Genomic DNA, 20,385 nt, shown 5'->3' with positions numbered 1-20,385 from the left:
TATGAAATGGTGTGCATGCCGTCAACTTTCGTTGTAAAGAAAGTTTGTCTTTTAAAAACGAATGCAATGTTTGTAAAATGTATCATATAGAGGTCAAATACCTCGCGATGTAATCAACTATTGTGAATCGTTTATAATGTATATGAACGGGTCCTTTCAGTTGGTATCAGAGCGGTGGTCTTAGCGAACCAGGTCTGCATTAGTGTGTCTAACTGATAGTCGTTAGGATGCATTAGTGAGTCTGGACTTCGACCGTGTCTGCATTTCAAAAGTTTTGCTCATCATTCTTGTCTTAAATTACCTGCTTATCATTCTTAGTCTAGACACATCTTATTGCATTGATTGCATGAATAGTGTATAGACAAAATTCATATCTTAGCGTATCTGCTAATTCATATCTTAGCGTATCTGTTACTGTAAACTTTGCCTGACATATTCCGTAAATTCCTCCGTAATCTACGAAACCTTTTTCTCTATATAATTAGAATACCACCCGATAGCCGGAAAATCATTTCATATCGAAAAATTCTTTATTCAATCGTACGAAATGGAATTCGTCATTAGTTCAAGTCCCTCGGATTCCGAAATGGAATCCCACTCAAGTTCCGAAAGCAGTGTGACCGGAATGGATCAACCAATTAGTCATCATCTATTCTGGATGAATTGGGGATGGGTTCGTAGCCTCCTTAATCATTGGAGACAAGAAGAAGGTGATCCCTTCCATCCACCACATTGCCCTCTTGGCGAAGAACCTGAAGCACTTACCGGCGAACCTATCCGAAACACCATTTTCTCTCTTATTTCTAGAGTATCTCGTCACGATTACATACTACACCAAATTCTAGATTTTATTTATCCGCTCGTCCGAACCGACAATCACCCCGGTGTAATAGAAGAAGTCAACGAGCTTCGCGCTCGGGTAGTGGCTTTGGAGAATATGGTGCAAAGGTTACAAACACCAGCAGCAGCACCAGCAGCATAAACAGTACCACCATCAGCAACACCAACAGTACCATCACCACCACCAACAACAACATCCACATCCCACACCGCAACATCACAATATGTATCTCAAACATCAACGTCATACGCCCTGTAAATATCCAGGAATATCAACAACAACAAACGATGAAGTATTAATTCATAAACTTCATTGAAGAGATATCTCTGCGGCAGTTATGTAATCTCCAAAATCTTAGAGATTATTTAATTCTGACCGTAAATCGGATGAGTGAACGGAGATGGTAGAGTAGAAACTTTGATCGAAAATGGTGTACGATTTACAAGCTAGAATTGTTTTACCAACAGCATCAACAGGACCGTAGCATCATCAACACAGTCAGTGCCATCAGTATCGTCAGAATCAATAGCACCTGTAACATCACAAACTCTATCAGTTCAAGAATCATTGTGGACATCATTACGAATCAACAACAAATATATTGTATCAACGAGTTATGAAGTATTAACTCATTTCCAATCGAAAGATTTATATGTATAAATTTTTAAACCATAATAAATCTTCCCGTACTAAGCTATTATGTGTGAATCTTAACTACTCAGTTAATTCATATTACAAATATGTAATGATGTACGTCCTTCGTCCGCAACTTAACCATCGTTAATTACAATCTCTGTCTCAATTCAATAAAAAATCCAATTTATAATAAATCAAGTGTATTATTCGAATATATGTTTGATTTTACGCTTTCATCATCGATGTACTCGAAACTTTTCAAATAACATCATTCGTACCTTGCGAAGTTCACAAGAATTTCACGAAAACCAACAAATAACAAAGTAATGATTCATAATTTCAATATTATTGAAGAAATACTTATGCAATTTATAAAGTTTTAGGGATTACTCAATTCTAGTTCCAACCATAAAACAAATGAGTTTAATTTAATATTAACTCATTAAATCTATATTACATCTAAAGAAAATATACACATATATTTTCATAAAGACTGTAATAAACTTCTTTTGTACAAAATATTAATTGTGAAATTTTTTTTAACGGGTAGGTAATACCCGAGAGATATATAAATTCACAATTAATATGTTACATTCTTCGAATCTGATTCAGCAAATCATCCATTTTACTCCCTACTTTCACAACAATATCCATTCTTTCATATAAATCAAAACAATCATACTCATTCAAATCCAATTACATATTCTGATTTTGAAATCGCATAATTCAATTCAAAATATAACCAGTATCATCACTCTTAGATTCCTATATCTTTCAAAGCTATAATTTGACTTCAAAACTGTGTTAGAACATCATATGTATTAACGATTACAATATGTGCTCAAACCCTTCGAAATTCCTGAAGACACTTTAACTAAGGAACAATCGAGATGATGATCCAACCACATGTTACTCACAGTTATACACCTGAAAAACACTCAAAACCCAAGTCATAGTTCGACACGTATCCGTGTTAGACCCTTTGGCATTTACTAGCTAAAATAACTTTTCAATTCCGTTTCAAAATAGACAGTTTTGTCACAGCTCCAGCAAGTCATCTTCGACTTCTCAATCAAAACAGTCTTATTATAACCTCGATAGATACGTTGCCCTTTCGCCAACGTTACCGGGGAATCGTTTATATTCACCACATTAGCAATAAACTTACCAACAACTTCATTGATCTTTGACTTTCCAAAAAAAAAATCATTATAATTATCGAAACCCTATCATATACTCATTCGTACCTTATAACAAGAATTGCCATACCAATTATTGAGAATCAGCAATCAGTATTTTGAAACCTCGCAGCATGTCTACATCAACAATTACATATACACACAACGTCTACCTCCAAGACTTACATTCTTTGAATGAGAAATTTCTGAAAAAACACCCTAAACTGCGAACCAGTTCTCGAAATTTTGAAAAATGCTGATGAAGCAGCAAAAACTGTAAACGACCTTAACAGTAAAAAGTTGGATGATAAAGGATAGTATATTGGCAAAGCTCAGAAAAAGAGAAGCTTTGGAACTGGAAAACGGATTGAGCATAATATGAATGAGGCTGTGGACAAATCACAAAGGCTGAACCTGCCTTCAAAGAATCCAAATGATTCAGTACTTGCTGAAGTCATTAACGAATACCTTGCTCCGGAATCTAAACCCTTGCGGAGAATATCCTTCATCATCCTCTGATATTAGACATTCTAAGATATCATCGTATCTTTCATTATAAATATCATCCATAATTCTGAAGATATTTTTATAATTATTATTATCTGAAATCATTTACCTCTTCGCGCTATCTGTATTATATCATAAAAGAAACTATTTTAGTTTCTAAATTCTGAAACATTCGAGTTTAAAATAGGAATATTCTTGAAGAAGTGTTGGGAGCTGAAGCATGAGTTAGTATAATATAATGACACTTGATCAACGTGATTATATTACAGTAATTCATGCTGAGTTTCTAAATGAAACATGATGATTCACATATCATAACGTCATCATGTGCTATGTTACACGACTCTTGTATTCTCTTTGATCTCTAAATATCAAGAAAATATTTCTTGATGATTTGGCCTTTTCCGAGGTATTCTGGTAATTTGACAAGTCAAGATCGTGTCATTACAATTTCCTTCCTAGAACATTAACAATGTTCACTCTGAAATTTATATCTGCGAATTCTGGACCATTACAAGCGGTGCTTAATCGCAAGAAGAAGAAACGGAAGGACAAAGCTCCGAACTAGAAATGGGAGTATAAATCATAGCAAATAGAAGAGAGCATTAACTGTGGATGACAATGATTATAGAAGAAGCAAGGACTTTGAAATATAAGGGAAGATATAAAACCCAACAACAACCCAGAAATCACAAACCGTATATATCAATGCATATAGCAATATAAAGACACGGGAGAACTAAAAACACTATAAAACCAAGAGTATAGTAGAAGTAAATAGATTCTTCCGGAGGCAGGTGAAAAAGAAGAGCGACAGATATGAAAGTGAGGAGTATATCAAGAATCAGCACTGGATGAAGCATATTGACAAATACTTTAAAATATGAGTTGAGAAGGTGTGAGTTGTAAGAAAACATATGAGGTGGATTTATAGTGAAATATCCGACAGAGAAATCAAAATGGATTATCACATTAATTCGAAGAGGATCATAATTTCCTTAATCGCTGAATAATCAAATCCAATATAGATTACAAAGATTTTCTTTTCGGAGATCAATCGTGATGATGTCAAAAGATACGACGAATCACTATTATCTTATTTCATTCATTTACGATAACTTCACTCATACGCTTCGAGTAATCGAATTATTTTATCCATTCTTCATGAACATGATAAAACTCTATAATCGTTATAATAACATTCTCATTGTTAGTCATGACGACCTCTATCAAATTTCGGGGACGAAATTTCTTTAACGGGTAGGTACTGTGACGACCCGGAAATTTCTGACCAAATTTAAACTTTAATCTTTATATTATTCAGACACGATAAGCAAAGTTTGTTAAGTTAAATCTCAAGAATTTTAAACTGTGTTCATACATTCATTATAACCTCGACCAAATTCCGACGATTCACGAACCGTTATATATAAATAGATATGTATATGTATATATATATTATAACTTGAGAATATTAATAAAGTATTAAACGTATAATACTTTACACGAACGTATTTGTTTCAATATGATTTTCGACGAAAAAAAAATATATTAAATGATTGAATTATCAGAAACATTGAATTATGATTACAAGTCTCTGTTGAGAGGTCCACTATGATTTGAGAAAATCTATTCCTCTTAACGATATTCAGAATAATTTGTAAAGCTATTTATAAATAAAAACAAAAAGTGTCATTTACGAAATTTAGACAAAAGTTAGTGGAGAATTGGTTTCCATAATATTCTATTAATCTATTTTCAAACGTACAAAGACGTTTTCAGTTTAAAAAGAACTTTATTATTAAAACGTATATAACTTTTATAAATATCTAGAATCACTTTTGACAACTCATTACTTAACCAGTATAATAAATATAACGATATTTATATTTTATTTTATTAAATATATATAACGATTTAAATTAATATTATATATATTTATATGCGTATTATACATACATAGTTTTTATACTTTTACTATACTTTAACTTTACCTTTACTATACTTTTACTTTACTTTAACTTTAATAATTCACTTTAATAATTCATACTTTAATAATTCACTTTAATAATTCATACTTTAATAATTCACTTTAATAATTCATACTTTAATAATTCACTTTAATAATTCATACTTTAATAATTCACTTTAATAATTCATACTTTAATAATTCACTTTAATAATTCATACTTTAATAATTCACTTTAATAATTCATACTTTAATAATTCACTTTAATAATTCATACTTTAATAATTTACTTTAATAATTCATACTTTAATAATTTACTTTAATAATTCATACTTTAATAATTCACTTTTATAATTTAAAAATCTATTATAAATAGAATTCAATAGGTTTCATTATTTCATAGAAACTTAAAAATATATTTCTCTGAACTCTCTCAATTGATATATATATATATATATATATATATATATATATATATATATATTTGCTCTGTATTATTTCAAAATATTATTAGTATACATAAAATATTACGACGGAGTGTTGTCCGAGTGATTTCAAAATAGTTTTTTTGAATGAGTCGAAGCTAAGGAAATTATTGGTTATAGCTATGGAGGTGATGGGTATGGTTCATGGGTATGCTCATGAGGTCAATCTAGTGTTTATCATCTCCTTTGTGTCTACGTACTTTCCTGCAATATTGAATCTCAATATTGATACGTTCGTGAATCCGAGGCCAACCTTGCACTTATTACATGACGTTATATGTATTTTTACTACGAAATACAGTATTGTGAGTTTCATTTGCTCCCTTTTATATATATTTTTGGGACTGAGAATACATGCGCTGTTTTTATAAATGTTTTACGAAATAGGCACAAGTACTAAAACTAATTCTATGTGGGTTTAAACCAGAAATATACCCTTAGCTTGGTAACATTAAACTACTTGTCTATGTACGGTAGGCGCGAATCCTAAAGATAGATCTATTGGGCCTGACAAACCCCATCCTGACTATGGGATGCTTTAGTACTTCGAGGTTATTTTAAACACACCTGATCTGGTGTACTTCAGAGGGTAAAACATGAACGTTAAGGCTTGTTACCGGGTGCCTACAACTTATAGAATAATTTTATACACTTGCGAGTGTACATATATTTATAAACGGAAATCTTGTGGTCTATTAATATATTGAAATGATTGTTATGATAAACCTGTGAACTCACCAACCTTTTGATTGACACTCTAAAGCATGTTTATTCTCAGGTATTAAAGAAATCTTCCGCTGTGCATTAGCTCATTTTAAGGATATTACTTGGAGTCATTCATGGCATATTTTGAAAGACGTTGCATTCGAGTCATTGAGTTCATCAAGATTATTATTAAGCCAATTATAGTTGGATGTATTATGAAATGGTGTGCATGCCGTCAACTTTCGTTGTAAAGAAAGTTTGTCTTTTAAAAACGAATGCAATGTTTGTAAAATGTATCATATAGAGGTCAAATACCTCGCGATGTAATCAACTATTGTGAATTGTTTATAATGTATATGAACGGGTCCTTTCAGAATACGTATTAAAACACTACATGTATATACATTTTAACTGAGTCGTTAAGTCATCGTTAGTCGTTACATGTAAGTGTTGTTTTGAAACCTTTAGGTTAACGATCTTGTTAAATGTTGTTAACCCATTGTTTATTATATCTAAAGAGATGTTAAATTATTACATTATCATGATATTATGATATATTAATATATCTTAGTATGATATATATACAGTTAAATGTTGTTACAACGATAATCGTTACATATATGTCTCGTTTCGAAGTTATTAAGTTAGTAGTCTTGTTTTTACATATGTAGTTCATTGTTACTACACTTAATGACATGTTACTTATAATTTATCATGATTAAACATAATGTATCAATATCTTAATATAATTCATATGTATTTAGTAAGACGTTGTTATAACGATAATCGTTATATATATCGTTTTCGAGTTCCTTAATTCAATAGACTCATTTTTATGTATATAACTCATTGTTACAATACCTAATGAGATACTTACTTATCATAATATCATGTTAACTATATATATATATATATATATATATATATATATATATATATATATATATATATATATATATATATATATATATACTTATCATAATATCATGTTAACTATATATATATATATATATATATATATATATATATATATATATATATATATATATATATATATATATATATATATATATATATAATACCTAATGAGATACTTACTTATCATAATATCATGTTAACTATATATATATATATATATATATATATATATATATATATATATATATCCATATATGTCATCATATAGTTTTTACAAGTTTTAACGTTCGTGAATCACCGGTCAACTTGGGTGGTCAATTGTCTATATGAAACCTATTTCAATTAATCAAGTCTTAACAAGTTTGATTGCTTAACATGTTGGAAACACTTAATCATGTAAATAACAATTTCATTTAATATATATAAACATGGAAAAGTTCGGGTCACTACAAATTTTACTTCCAATTTTCACACACACTTGCAAGAACTCTCTCAAGTTTTGTTCTACTACTTCTTTCCAGCAACTTTACATTCTAAAATTGAGGTAAAAACTCTACTTCAACTCTTGTTCAATTCATATGTCTATAGCTATCTATATAAGAGTTTATAAACTAGAACATAGTTTAGTTAATTCTAAACTTGTTCGCAAACAAAGTTAATCCTTCTAACTTAACTTTTAAAAACAACTTAACACATGTTTTATATCTATATGATATACTAACTTAATGAGTTAAAACTTGGAAACACGAAGAACACCGTAAAACCGGACATACGCCGTCGTAGTAAAACCGGGGGCTGTTTTGGGTTGGATAATTAAAAACTATCATAATCTTTAATTTAAAAGTTGTTCTTCTGGGAAAATGATATTTCATATGAACATGATACTATATCCAAAAATCATGGTTAAACTCAAAATTGAAGTATGTTTTTCAAAATGGTCATCAAGATGTCGTTCTTTTGACGGAAATGACTACCTCTTTCAAATATGGATTATAACTTGTAACTCCGACTATAAACCACCACTTTTTCAGTTTAGTTTCATAAATTACAGTTGGTTATGAAACTATAGCAATTTGATTCACTCAAAACGGATTTATAACGAAGAAATTATGGGCAAAACAATATTAGTTAGAAATGGATAATTTGATTACGGGATTAATTCATTAGAATCTATACTAACCATATCCTAGCTAACTTTTCTTGTATTATACATGTATTCTAACATGTCATGGTTACACAATACATCGGATAAATCAAAAGACACCACATACACAATACGTGTAACTACAATAGCGGTATTGTGGGTCATGATTGAGTCTTATACAACACGTGTATACTATGAACTACTAATTGTAGACTACTAACTGTGGAATACTAACTGTGGACTACTAATTGTGGACTACTAACGTTGGACTGCTAACTTAACAACTTAAACAATCACACGTGATTGAAAAATATAAACTTAAACAATCACACGTGATTGAAAATATAAACTTAAACAATCACACGTGATTTAAAAATATGAACTTGCTATATTAATTTTGTTCACGTGTATTATTATCTGAATCGTTATTATTGTTATAGGTTCGTGAATCCAAGGACGACGGCCATATTTTTAATAAGTTGAAAACTTATTATTAATATACTTTTACTACCGTGAGTATATAGTCCCATTTTTAAACTCTAAAAATATTTTGAGATGAGAATACATGCATTTTATGTTTTACGCCATGGACACAAGTACTTAAAATATATTCTACGTTGAGTTGTACCACCTTGCATATCTTCCCTAATAGCTTGGTAACTAATATTTACATGTTGTAAGAACATGTAAGCGCGAATCCTATTGATAGCTCTACCGGGTTTGACAACCCCAACCGGGCTAGTCGCTCTAGTATCGTAAACGGTTGCATAGTACTTCATTTTTACTACACTTGGTATAGTGTAGGGAGATTTCATAATAAAGGGAATATGCCATATTAATGGTTAAATATGGTTACCGAAGCGCTCAACAACTTATAGAATATCTTTATTGAAATATTTATAACTATGAAATCTTGCGGTCTATATTTATATCGATGATAGCTTTAAACCTATATATCTCACCAACCTTTGTGTTGACTGTTTAAGCATGTTTATTCTCAGGTCCTTAAGAAAGTCTTCCGCTATTGCATTATCTGAGCAAGCTGTGCATGGAGTCTCATGCTTTTAATTAAATAAAGTGTTGCATTCAATAAAACCTTTGTCATGTATTATATTCGACTGTTATGTCACGTGTGTAGTATTTGAAAACCGATGTATTATGGGGATTATTCCTTAAATAATCACTCAATTGTTTAAAACATGCATTATGTATAATAATGGTGTGCTTTTTATGAAACGAATGCAATATTTTCTAAAACGTATCATATAGAGGTCAAATACCTCGCTATGGGACCAATGAATAACGTACTTCGTTTATAGTAATATGGACGGGTCGTTTCATTGGAAAATTGGAACGGACTGTTCTTAAAAAGGAGTAACCGGGGGGGTTAATTGAAAGTAATCGTTTTTTTTTTACAACAATGCTTATAGCCAATACCATTAGATAGCATTATATCATTTAATCTTTTATTCTTTGATGTTTGCAACAGCTGGTCCAAAGGATACTCCTATAGAGCTGGTGCTTGAAAAGACGTACGATTCTAAAAGCGGAAAGGGCATGCCGGATCTTTAAATTTTAGTTAGAGGCCTTAAGTGAACTGCAAACTGTTGAGTAGGGATGGCGCCCCGGGTAACGGGCACGGGTTCTATATACCCGCGACCCGCCCGTCGGGTTGTTTTTCTGCTCGTTGTGACCCGTTACCCGCCCGCGGGTAAAAAAAACTTCACCCATGCCCGTGACCCGCAGATACCCATGACACGCTGGTAAACTCGCGGGTAATAATAATATACAACTTTGTTAATTTTTTTTTTATAAAAGTTAGATAATTTTATTAATTATGAATTATATGTATAAACTACATGTGTAAAATGACGTGAAAATCAAGTTTTTTACTTATATGTAATATTATATTTTTAATCATTATTGCATTACAAGTAAAATCATTTTTAAATTTGATAATTATATGCATGAACTCACGGGTAAATTAAAAAAAGTCTCATGAATTAGCGGGTCGGGTTTTACCCGCGACGGGTAATATGTACCCGCGACCCACCCGCGACCCGTCGGCGGGTATAATTTTTTACCCGTACACGTGCCCGCGGGTAGGATTTAACGGTTTTACCCGCCCATCACGGATCGAGTACCCGCGGGTCACAGGTTTTTTCTCGCCCATTGCCATCCCTACTGTTGAGAGGCTTATTTCGTTTCTTTCTTTATCAGCCATAATGTCTATGCTCGTTTTTCTATCTTATTACATATTAGCCGGAGAAGCAGGCCCTCGCGTGTTCTATTTTGCAAGCACTATTTCCTGGGAAATGAATCATAATATTCATTGTTTTCTTTTTAATATTCCGCAACGAATGTTACTTCACCCAAATTACTAATATAAATATATATGCAGTAAAGGAACTTACCCACTAATTACAGAACAAAATAAAGGAACTTATCGCCTTATACAAGACAATGGATTTATTAATTTACAAAAGTATATTAGTCATACAAGATGATGCATTCAAAGTGAAATACACAAATCATAATCATGACCTACTCCCTAAAGTTCGAATACACGATGTCGAAATGTTCAATCTTTGTCAATTAGTAAAAACGCCAATTCAAAATGTCCAACTTTTGTTATAATAAATTAATAAATTAATTATTGATATGGTAAAACCCAAATTGGCATGCAATCCTTTGTTTTATTTGTTTATTGATACTTTCTTTGATGTGGATAGTTTCATAAGTCATACCATTGCCCAAAAGAACAGTTATAATTGAACTTTTTTTTTTTTTTTTTTTTTACTATTGAGCTCTTGTAGATATATATTATTCTCTTTTTTGCTTAGATGGACTCTTTAATTTAACCATGATTTAGTGATTGATAAGTCTCAGGTTCACAATATCGTAATAATAGATTTCAGGATCAAACTTGACTAACATCACAACACATCTCAAGGTGGCCAGGGTCCGAAACAGTCACGAGATATCCCGGTAACTACTCGTCCACTCGAGTAACTGAACATTGAAAATCTTATCTGTTTACCCATTTATCAAACTTTTGCTTAACTTGATTTTGAATTTCGCTTTAAAACTGAAACTTCTGGACCAGTTCAGTTTATACAATTATACAAAACGTTTAACACTACCAAAAAATCATTAATTAATCGGTTATGAGTGCATAAGCCTTATTCTTTGTCTATTCTAGAATAAAACAACTTATGAAGTTTTCTTATAAGGATGCATAGCATATACTATATAGTATTTGATGACTACATCGTCGTTTTACTCTTTCAACATATTATTTTATTGGTGGTGGCACTACAAAACTATCTTTCTGTTGCAATGTTTTTGCTATAAAAGCATTACAAAGCTTCATACTTGCTCACACAAATTTATTACACTACCAAACTACATTGAAGAGCTAGCAATTTTTTCACTTCAATCGCACCAATGACGCCTCGCTTTCTTTTGTTCGGTCTCTTATTGGCAACATGTTCACTTGCTTTGGCTTCGGATCCTGGTCCTCTACAGGATTTTTGTGTAGCTGATCTAAATAACAAAGGTAAATATTACTCCTATCTTGAAATTTAAGCAATGCTATATTCTTTAAATAAAATGATATAAACCTTACACTTATTTATGATCTTTCTATTTTTATTTTTTCTAGTACTGGTGAATGGGGTGGTATGCAAAGATCCGGATCAAGTGAAAGCTGAAGATTTTCTTTTTAGGGGACTAAACCGTATGGGAAATACATCAAATGCGGTTGGATCTAATGTGACTGCGGTGACTGTAACGCAATTGCCCGGACTCAACACTTTGGGCATCTCCATGGCCCGTATTGACTTTGCACCATGGGGTATTAATCCTCCCCACACGCACCCTCGGGCCACTGAAATCTTGACTGTCATTGAAGGTAGTCTACAAGTCGGTTTTGTCACGTCTAACCCTGAAAACCGTCTCATCACGACAGTACTACAAAAAGGTGATGTTTTCGTGTTCCCCGAAGGTCTAATTCACTTTCAGAAAAATGTCGGAAATGGGTATGCTCTTGCTATTGCCGGTCTAAGTAGTCAAAATCCGGGTGTCATTACCATTGCGAACGCTGCGTTTGGATCAAACCCTGATATCTCTGCAGATATTCTCGCAAAGGCATTTCAAGTGGACGTCAACACCGTTTATCAAATTCAATCAAAGTTCTAAAAAGTTATGTAATTGTCTGATGTTTATTATTATTTTTTAACTTTTATTCTTGATTTACTGTTTACTATTGTTGGTTTTAATAGCGAATAAATAAATAAATAAATAAATATATATATATATATATATATATATATATATATATATATATATATATATATATATATATATATATATATATATATATATATATATATATATACTATTTTTATTTATTTGTTTGTTTTTACAATTTCATTGCTTATAAAATCCTAGCGTAAGATTCATTAATTTATTCAAACAATCGAAACCTAACAGTAAAAAAACGTTCTGTTATGGGTTCAAATAATATTTAAAAAGGTTTAGATTGATTTGATTAATATTTTCGATTCCACCATTAGAGATGAAAGGCAACCTAATATAATTAAATATTAAATATTGTCCTCTTTAGGTACACAAACTCGTTGGCATAAAGCTTGATTGTTGATTAGAGCAGGATGCATCAACATAATCCTTATGTCACAGTCCTTAAACACATTTTACTGCTCCTATTGCAACACTGATATAAAGAAAACATATATGCTGATTAGTTTCAGACTTTCATATGTCAGGATTCGACCAAAACATGAATGATTTTTCAGAAAAAAAGGTCATAAAGCAGATATGATGTCGTTTGATGACTAAACAGGCGAGCTCAACAATATTGTTATAAATCAGTATGGCAAAAAAATTGTGTTGGTCATGGTCAAACATGGTGTGCCCCAACTCGGACTTATCCTCTTTAGAATTGTCATTAACAGCCCAACGTATGGATTCACTTGGGCCAAATTAACAGGCCAACTAACAGTTGTCTTCTTGGACCTGGTCCGAATAAGTAATTCCCCACAGGCATTTGCTATAGGTATGACAAATTATGATAGTTGGTACATGGACATCGGGGCCACTGCTTACCTTGCTTCGAATTCAGGTAAACTCGATATTGTTTTTAATAGAAGCATTGTTTCATCAGTAATTGTTGGTGACGGTTTCCACCATACATGTTTTAAACTCTGGAACCGCTACACTTCCCAACCCTTACCGACCTTTACACCTTCACATTATTCTTGTTACAGCAAATATCGTCAGAAACTTAATTTTCGTCAAACAATCTAATAAGGATAACGAATCCACTATTGAATTCTACGAATTTGGTTTTTGTGTAATAGATGCCCAGACCAGACATACTCGCATTCGATGTGATAGTGATGGTGATCTTTACTCTGTCACTCCCTCCAAAATATCAAAAATTGTTTTGCTTTCGTCGAGCTAACCTCTTTGGCACAATCTCTTCGGACACCCTGGCGATCATATTATACATACTCTAGTTTCTCGTGGCTTCTTTAATTGCAGTAAAGTTGCGACTAAAACTTTATGTTGTGCATGTCAATTAGGAAAACATGTTAGATTACCATTTTCTCATTCGACTTCTGTTGTTTCTAAACCTTTTGAAATTATTCATTCTGATTCATGGACACCACCCTTCATACCCTTCATTAGTGTAGGCAGTTTTAAATATTACATGTTATTATTAGACCACTATATGCATTTTCTATGGGTCTACCCTCTTTGTAATGAAATCCGACGTGTTTTCCAAATTATTACAATTTCACGCCTATGTCAAAAATCAATTCAACACAACAATCAAAGTTCTACAGTGTGATAAACGGGAGTGAATATGATAATGCCTCGTTTCATGATCTCGTTTCAACTCATGACATCGAGTTTCGTGTTTCCTGCTCGTACCCCCCTCGACAAAATGGCATGGCGGAACGCATGATCCGCGCCGTAAACAACTATGTTCGGTCTCTTCTCTTTCACGCTCGACTCCCTCCCGAATATTGGGGTGACGCCCTTCATATGGCCATTCATTTACTTAATATTTTACTATCAACATCCATCTCCAACGATATCCCCTTTACTCGCCTTTTCAACAAAAACCCTAAATTCTCCCACATACGTGTCTTCAGTTGTTTGTGCTATCCACATCTCCAAACACCTCACAAACTCACCAAATGTTCTACACCTTGTATTTTTCTTGGCTATCCGGCCAACCATCGGGAGTATCGTTGTCTAGATCTTGATTCCAAAAAGATTATCATATCACTACATGTCACCTTTGACGAGACTATATTTTCTTTCGGTTCCATGCAACCAAACTCCTCTCCCTCTTATTCTTTCCTTGATATTCCCGGTGAGTTCCAACCTCACCTACATCACCATCATCATGAACCTCCGAGTCCACCTACTCTGAGTAGTCATATTCCCACCTCTACTTCCGCACCTCAAGACTTACCCACGTCTCTTCCACCTTTGACCTTATTAATGTCGAAGCCCCTCTACATTCTAATCCGACTGGTCCGGTCACCTCTTCCACCACCACTCAGAACCAACATCCCATGCTCACCTGTGCCAAAACCGGAATCTCTAAACCCATCTCTCGCCTAAACTTACTTGTTACCACTCCACTTGACAACCCAAAATCACATATCTAAGCTCTTAACGACCTATACTGGAAACATGAAATGATCGATGAATATGGTTCTTTGATTAATGGTACTTGTGTTTTGGTTTTGGGACCTTCGGGGGTCAATATTGTTAAGTTTATGTGATTATTTAAATGTAAGTTACGCTCTGATGGTTCTTTAGATAGGTTCAAAGCTCGGTTGGTTGCTAATGTAAAAAGTCAATGACCTGGTATCGATTGTGGTGAGGCATTTAGTCCAGTGGTTAAACTAGTGACTATTAGGACTGTGTTGAGTCCCTTTGTTTCTTGACATTAGCCTATTCACCAACTTGACGTCAAGAATGCAATTTTTACACCGAGATCTTTCGACTGTATACATGTACCAACCTATGGGTATTCATGACTCACATATTATGTTTGTCGTCTATGAAAGTCTTTATAGGGACTCAAACAGGCTCGGGAGCTTGGTTCCATCGATTTTCTCAGTATGCTTTACAGGTTCGATTTACTCACAGTCGATGTGACACTTCAATTTTTATTTAAAGGCAAAGGCTTACTACTCTATGTTGATGACATTATTCTCACGGCTTCCTCCACGACTCTTCCGAGGCAGATTATTTCTTCACTTTCCAAAGAATTTGCCATGACAGATCTTGGACCGCCTAAATTATTTTTTGGGGATTTCTACCACTCGTAATTCATAGGGCATTTTTTTCTCAACAGAAATATGCACTTGATATTTTTAAATCAGGCTTATATGTCTAATTGTCAGTTTTACAGCACTCATGTTGATATACATACCAAACTTGGATCTAATGGGCCTCTGGTCTTGGATCTCACTTTATACAAAAGTTTGGCAGGTGCTATTCAGTATCTAACCTTTACCCGACCTGACATTACGTACGCGGTTCATCATTGTTTATTTTATGCATGACCCACGAGAACCCCACTTTAGTGCTCTTAAACGTGTGCTGTTTTATGTTCGTAGGACTGTTGATAATAGGCTTCAGATTTTTCCCTCTTTCAATACGAAACTCATTGGTTACTCTGATGCAGATTGGGGAGGTAATCCTGACACTCGCCGCTCTACATCCGGGTATTACGTATTCCTTGTTATCTTGCTCTTCTAATAGACATGCAACCGTCTCCCGGTCATGTATCTAAGCTGAATATCAAGCAGTTGCCAATGTTGTTGCTGAGACATGTTGGATGCGCAACTTACTTCGTGAGCTTCACTCACCACTTTCTCACGCTACTTTGGTTTATTGTGATAACGTGAGTGCGGTTTACCTATCTAATAACCCGGCCCAACACCAGTGCCCAAAACACATTGAGATTAACATACATTTCGTGCATAATAAGGTGGCTACAGGCGACATCCGTGTGCTTCACGTCCCTGCTACTTCTCAGTATGTTGACATCTTTACTAAGAAACTTCCTACTCAATTATTTACTGATGTGATAAAACTGACCTTTAAATTTTACAACTAAACTAGCTTAATAAATATTATCACACTACGGGCAACTGGTCCCGATCGTGCAGTAATAGATATTGGCAAGTCAAGTTCGTTCCACAGGGAGAAGCGTATTCAAGAACTTAACGACAATTAATTATACTAGAAAATGGGTTTTAATTGGTTTTTGATTTTGGATATAATTAACTAAAATAATAATAAAAATTACAATAAATAAAAATTCAAGAAAGCGTATTTACTTAGATTTCGTCCCCCTCGTTGATATGAATCATAGACAATTCATAATCAATATACTATGGATTGTTGTTAAGTCCGATTACAATATTATATAGTATATAACTTCGTGATAACCTCTCGATTTCATAAAGTCCTGATTTACTAAGATTCAACTTAACTTTCGCTAATCTCTTCTTAACAAAGCAAACTATACCAGATCATTCGAATTGTGATTCAACCTAGTTTTAACTTTCATTAAAACTTAAACTAAAATGGTTTCCCTTCTTATAATTTCATGACTATATAAATCTTAATACCACCAAATCACCAAATCCGTATTCTTATATTTTTGTCAGGAATATAATCCTACGTTTTGTCTAGATCACAAATAGTGTTGAAGCATATTTTATATATCACCAATTTAACTTTCGCTAAATGATTCAATAAACTATGTGACGGGGATTAAGTATTAAATTTACATAATAATGGATCTTTTTATTGAACACAATATCTAAAATGACTAAAATAACAATTGTAATTCTTAAAATATTTACTTTATATATTTTTCTTTCGAATTTATATAAAATCTTAACTAACTAAAATTAAATCTAACTTTCGTTAAATCTTATTTTAGCGAGTCAAACTATACTACGATTATTTAAATTTTGACCTAGCCAAGTTTTGACTTTCGCCAAAACTTAAATCATAACAGTTTCTCTTTTACAATTTCATGATTATATGAACTATAATATTATCCAAACCACCGAATCTTATTTCTAAATTGGTGTTAATAATTTATCCATAAGTTCGTCTAAACCACTTTTAGTGTTAAAGCTTAATCTATATTAATAGAAATAACCTTCGCTATTTATATCTAACAAATTAAGTGATAAGGATTAAATATCTAATTGTATAACAATGGTTCTTTTAGCTAGGCACAATGTTAGAAATAATCAAAGTTACATTTTAGTGTTCTAAATGATAACAATCCATAATCGAGGGGTTCTACATCTAAGCAAACACTGGAGTAAACTAGCTAATCATAATAATAGGACTGGAGTAAAAATGCAAACATAAAATAATAAACATGGCAATAATAATAATTCTAGCAAAATGATAGTGATAAAAATGCTACAACTAATAACAATAATAACAATAACAATAAAAATGATAATAGCGAAAATGAAAAAAATTAAATAGAACAACTTGCAAAAAGGCTTCAATTTATTGATTGCGAATGGTAAGAAAATGGAAATGACAGCACCCGTGAATACGAACAATATCACCCTTACATTATTGAAACTATCCTAATTAAACTTGGAATTGAAAATAGTGCGAAATATAAACTTGAAATAAATTTGGTACGGTGTAAAATGAATGTAAAGATGACAGTAGTATTCTAAAAATTTTCTATACTACTTCTACTGTCTTCCTCTCCTACTCTTCGAGTATGTATCTCTATATGTGAATTAAATAGTAGTAGTAGTGATAGGTTGGATCTGCATCATTCATTTTTAAAATACTGGGTGTGCTCTTGTGACTGTAAAGTTGGTAAAAGAATTGATTTTATAATTAAACAGCAACCGTCCCATGTGAACTTGAATCTGAAGTTGGCCAAATAATTACGCGTTTCGCGTAGATAGGTATGCGTTTCGCGTAAGGTCTTTTCTTGAAAGTTGTAGATTTTTGAGTTACGGACGTCTGGACACTTGATTCACCTTTTTTGGAGTAAGTATGATTTAGTTATGATTTTTTCGTGCAGGCGTGCAGATTTCTTGATTTCGATCGTTTTAACTTGTAGTCTTGAGGCGCGATGTTGTAGTCTTTTGTTGCTCGTTAGAAATCTTCAATTTATCTTCATTTTGATCTTTATATCATTAAAAATCCATAATAGCATTTCATTCGACGCTTTAGACATTTTAACCAATTACAAACCAAAAACTACTCGAATACACATAAAAATCATAACATTTTGGATTGATATTGCGACTAAGAATATGCATGAATTGAGCAATATCAAATTACCTCACACTTGAATGTTGCTTGTCCTCAAGCAATAACAGCTTTTTAATAGACTCGGAATACTACATAATCTTCCATATCAATCATTAAATCACACACACGCCACACGAATTGAAAACACACGCTTTATAAATTGAAAACACCACACGATATTTATTGGGTCACACACACACCACACGAAATGAAATTCTGACAACAGAAACAAATTTAAAATTCGTGATTAAAGTCTCACGAAAAGTTAAAAAATTGGATCCTTAGGGAAAATTGGACCTTGTGAAAACGTTTTATGATTTTTTAAAATGTCATGCTAGTTTTTACACTAGACACGTTTTTCGGTTTTAACCTCAAATTCCGGTTGAGGGTAACTGTAAACCGAAGTCATAGTCGGCGATTAGTAAGCTATTCGCCCCCATGATTGTAGTATCATGGAACTCTTAACCGGGCGCCCCCTGACGCGATATTTCTATCGGTCTTTTACGACAATTTGTACATTTCAATTCAAGGGTTAAAACTGCGAAGACTAAGCTATCGCGCGAGACAGATCCTGCTCCAGCTTATGCACCGTAATCGGTCTTGCACTGGATAGCGACTCGGATTTACCCTACCAAGTTTATTTTCGGGTTGAAAGTTCAAGACTTTTGATAATGCTAAAAACGAACATATATTTCATAGCATTATTCCTCAAGAAAGACAAGCTTTTAGTTGCAATTGTCCTATTTACAAGTGATATTCGCTTAAATAATGAAAGGTGAAGACAAAAGACAGATTCGACGAATTGAAGACGCAAACGACCAAAAAGCTCAAAAGTACAAAATACAATCAAAGAGGTTCCAATTATTGATAAGAAACGTCTCAAAATTACAAGAGTACAAGATTCAAAACGAAAAGTACAAGATATTAAATTGTACGCAAGGACGTTCGAAAATCCGGAACCGGGACCAGAGTCAACTCTCAACACTCGACGCAACGGACTAAAAATTACAAGTCAACTATGCACATAAATATAATATAATATATAATTAATTCTTAAAATCAATATATATATTATATTATATTATAAAATCGTCGACAGAAGAAAACAACCAAATGTGAGCCTCCCTAGCTAGCCATGCGATCGCATGGCCTGGAAGGCATAAATCCATGCGATCGCATGAGCCCCAGTTCCAGCCCACATGCCTATAAAAATCGAGCTTTGGTGCACCACAAAAACAACATCTTTTTCTTCTTCACTCAACGTAGTATATGTATATATAATTTATATTTTAATTTTAATTTTAATTTTAAATCCTAATAATAAGGGTGTGTTAGCGAATGTTGTAAGGGTGTAAGTCGAAATTCTGTCCGTGTAACGCTACGCTATTTTTAATCATTGTAAGTTATGTTCAACCTTTTTAATTTAATGTCTCGTAGCTAAGTTATTATTATGCTTATTTAATCCGAAGTAATCATGATGTTGGGCTAAAAATATTAAAATTGGGTAATTGGGCTTTGTACCATAATTGGGGTTTGGACAAAAGAACGACACTTGTGGAAATTAGACTATGGGCTATTAATGGGCTTTAAATTTGTTTAACTAAATGATAGTTTGTTAATGTTAATATAAAGATTTA

General features: G+C 32.8%; 1 protein-coding gene across 1 annotated transcript; it reads left to right on the top strand.

Annotated features, from left to right (window-relative positions):
- Window positions 1-11,791: 11,791 nt before the first annotated feature.
- LOC139874236 (putative germin-like protein 2-1) lies at window positions 11,792-12,583 on the top strand. The gene is made up of 2 exons (XM_071861692.1): window positions 11,792-11,942; window positions 12,048-12,583. Exons 1-2 carry the CDS (start codon window positions 11,831-11,833, stop codon window positions 12,581-12,583), a joined length of 648 nt encoding a protein of 215 aa, XP_071717793.1. The 5' UTR covers window positions 11,792-11,830.
- Window positions 12,584-20,385: the final 7,802 nt, after the last annotated feature.

Source organism: Rutidosis leptorrhynchoides, chromosome 11, assembly GCF_046630445.1.
Source record: "Rutidosis leptorrhynchoides isolate AG116_Rl617_1_P2 chromosome 11, CSIRO_AGI_Rlap_v1, whole genome shotgun sequence".
NCBI classification, from domain to species: Eukaryota; Viridiplantae; Streptophyta; class Magnoliopsida; order Asterales; family Asteraceae; genus Rutidosis; species Rutidosis leptorrhynchoides.
Note: the sequence above shows the minus strand (reverse complement) of the source record. Positions and strands in the feature narration are given on the sequence as shown.

Bases quoted from the DNA above. Each gene is read 5' to 3' on its own strand.
- LOC139874236 (XM_071861692.1), top strand. From the start codon at position 11,831: ATGACGCCTCGCTTTCTTTTGTTCGGTCTCTTATTGGCAACATGTTCA. The intron at 11,943-12,047 runs GTAAATATTACT...TATTTTTTCTAG, and splicing joins AGCTGATCTAAATAACAAAG to TACTGGTGAATGGGGTGGTA.